The sequence below is a fragment of the Henckelia pumila genome, chromosome 3 (genome assembly GCF_033568475.1).
Source record: "Henckelia pumila isolate YLH828 chromosome 3, ASM3356847v2, whole genome shotgun sequence".
Taxonomy (NCBI): Eukaryota; Viridiplantae; Streptophyta; class Magnoliopsida; order Lamiales; family Gesneriaceae; genus Henckelia; species Henckelia pumila.
The window spans coordinates 181333753-181336235 of NC_133122.1; the positions used below are offsets into that span (position 1 = coordinate 181333753).

Genomic DNA, 2483 nt, shown 5'->3' on the forward strand with positions numbered 1-2483 from the left:
CAGTATAATGAGAATGTGAAATGAGTGGTGTGAGAAAATAATATGATTACATCACATTATATAATAGTTCTGAAGAATGTAACCGTTGGAGAGTTCTAAATCACAACCGTTGGATTGATTCCACACGGATCAAGATCTTGATCGTTGAATGTATGTTTTCAGATCTAAATCACAATCGTTTGATTGATTCTACACGGATCAAGATCCTAACCGTTGAATGTGTGTTTTTAGATCTAAATCACAACCGTTGGATTGATTCTACACGGATCAAGATCCTAACCGTTGAATGTGTGTTTTCAGATCTAAATCACAACCGTTGGATTGATTCTACACGGATCAAGATCTTGACCGTTGAATGTGTGTTTTCATATCTAAATCACAACCGTTGGATTGATTCTACACGGATCAAGATCTTGACCGTTGAATGTGTGTTTTCAGATCTAAATCACAACCGTTGGATTGATTCTACACGGATCAAGATCTTGACCGTTGAATGTGTGTTTTCAGATATAAATCACAACCGTTGGATGGATTCGATTTCAGTATAAATTGGCTACATTACTCTCACACAAACTCAATCCTATCATCCTTTTCAAGCAACACAATGGCACCCAGTGCTAGAACTGCTTCTTACACCATTGAAGAAGATAAGCATCTGTGTCATATATACCTTGACATATCACAGAATCCTATTGTCGGTATCAATCAATCAAAAGATCAGTTCTGGGCTCGCGTTGAAGAAGGTTACAATAGTATCAAACCAAACACTGTACAAGTTCGTAACAAAAGATCACTGCAGTGCCGCGTAAAAACTATACTCCGTCAAGTTGGAAGATTAAGAGGATGCATTCGCCAAATCGAAATTCTCAAACCAAATGGTGCATCTGACGAGGACATTGTGAGTATTATTTAGATATATTTATAGCTTACTATAAAGACTCTAATATGATTTTTTTTTTTGGCAGTTGCACAGAGCAAAAGATCTGTTCATGCAAGATCCTAATTACAGCAAAGGATTCAAGTTTGATCATGTATGGCCAATTTTGAAAGATCTTAAAAAATTTTCTAGTGACATCCATCCATCGAGCTTCGAAACTCAAACCAAATTCACGAACTTGGATTCATCACAGTCAGAAACTCATACACCAGAGACTCCATTATCAGGTTCTGAAGGATTAAACTCTTTTACTATTAATTTAAGTAGTGATGAAAATGTAGGTGACACTTCATCCGACCGATCTATTGGAGTTAAAAAGGCAAAATTGAAGAAAAAAAAAAAGAAAAAAACATTGCAGAATTGTTATCGACGATGAAACAAGGGCATCGCAACCTTGTTGAGGTCCTACAACAGGGATCTGCTTCACTTCAACAAACTTATGATATGAAAATGCTTGAGCTGCACAATAACGCATTGAAATTAGAAAATCAGAAAAGTAAAATTGAAGCTCGAAAACAACAAGTGGCGTTGGCTGCACTTCAAGAGGAAAATAGAGTTCTGTATATGGATTTGAGCACAATTGGCGATCCAGAATCGCGTGAAATTGTGGGAGCTGAACGAGCAAAAATTATGCAAAAAAGAAAATAATCATCTGAACAACAAGATCGTGACATGCTTGGAAAATATTTGGGTGATATTGGAGGATCTGGATCTAATTTACCACCGTATTGATTATATGTTTCGATGTTGTCGTTTTAATTGTAGTTTGAATTATGTGTTTTAATTTGCATGTGTGTTTCCATCATGGATTTCAATTACGTATTTTTAGTTTCATTATGTATTTCAGTTTGTATTTGTATTTTAATTGTCAACTAGTTGTATTTCATTATGTATTCGAATTTTATATTTGTAGTCCAATTTATATTTATAGTTTAAATATTTGCATTTGCATTACAAAATACAATTATTTATAAAATAATTATTTAATAATTAATTAAATGTTAAAAATTAAATTAAATTAAATTAATAATTATTATTTATTGATTACATTAAATGATTATATATTAATTTTTTTAATAATATTTAGTTATTATAATAATACCAAAAATATTTAAATAATATTTAAGTATATTTAAAAACAAATAAATGATAATAAAAAAAAATTAGTGCGAAGGTGGGGGGAGGGGGAGGGGGGGGGGGGCGCTAAAATAGCGCAGCATTTAGCGCCCCACCATTTTAGCGCAGCGTTGGAGCTGCTCTAAGGACTTAGTCATGTATAATGATTCCAGCTTAACCCACACAACTGTTGCACTCATTTCCTTAGCCACCTCTCGAAGGGGTTTATCACCTAGGCACAGTATAATAGCAATGTGTGCCTTCTCCATGACTTCATCATTGTCCTTGATTGTATTAGGCATATCCTCCTTATTTTTCAATGCCTCAAGAAGACCTTGTTGAATTAGTATTGCCCTCATTTTGATTCTCCACAGGGAGAAATCATTCTTCCCTGTGAAATTCTCAATGTCGAATTTCATCGTCCTCATCA

The 2483-nt window shown here is 34.2% G+C and overlaps 1 protein-coding gene across 1 annotated transcript; it reads left to right on the forward strand.

The window, feature by feature from the left end:
• The first annotated feature begins 604 nt into the window (after nt 1-604).
• On the forward strand, nt 605-1585 carry LOC140890102 (uncharacterized). Its single transcript, XM_073297860.1, has 3 exons — nt 605-898; nt 966-1256; nt 1352-1585. Exons 1-3 carry the CDS (start codon nt 605-607, stop codon nt 1583-1585), a joined length of 819 nt encoding a protein of 272 aa, XP_073153961.1.
• Nucleotides 1586-2483: the final 898 nt, after the last annotated feature.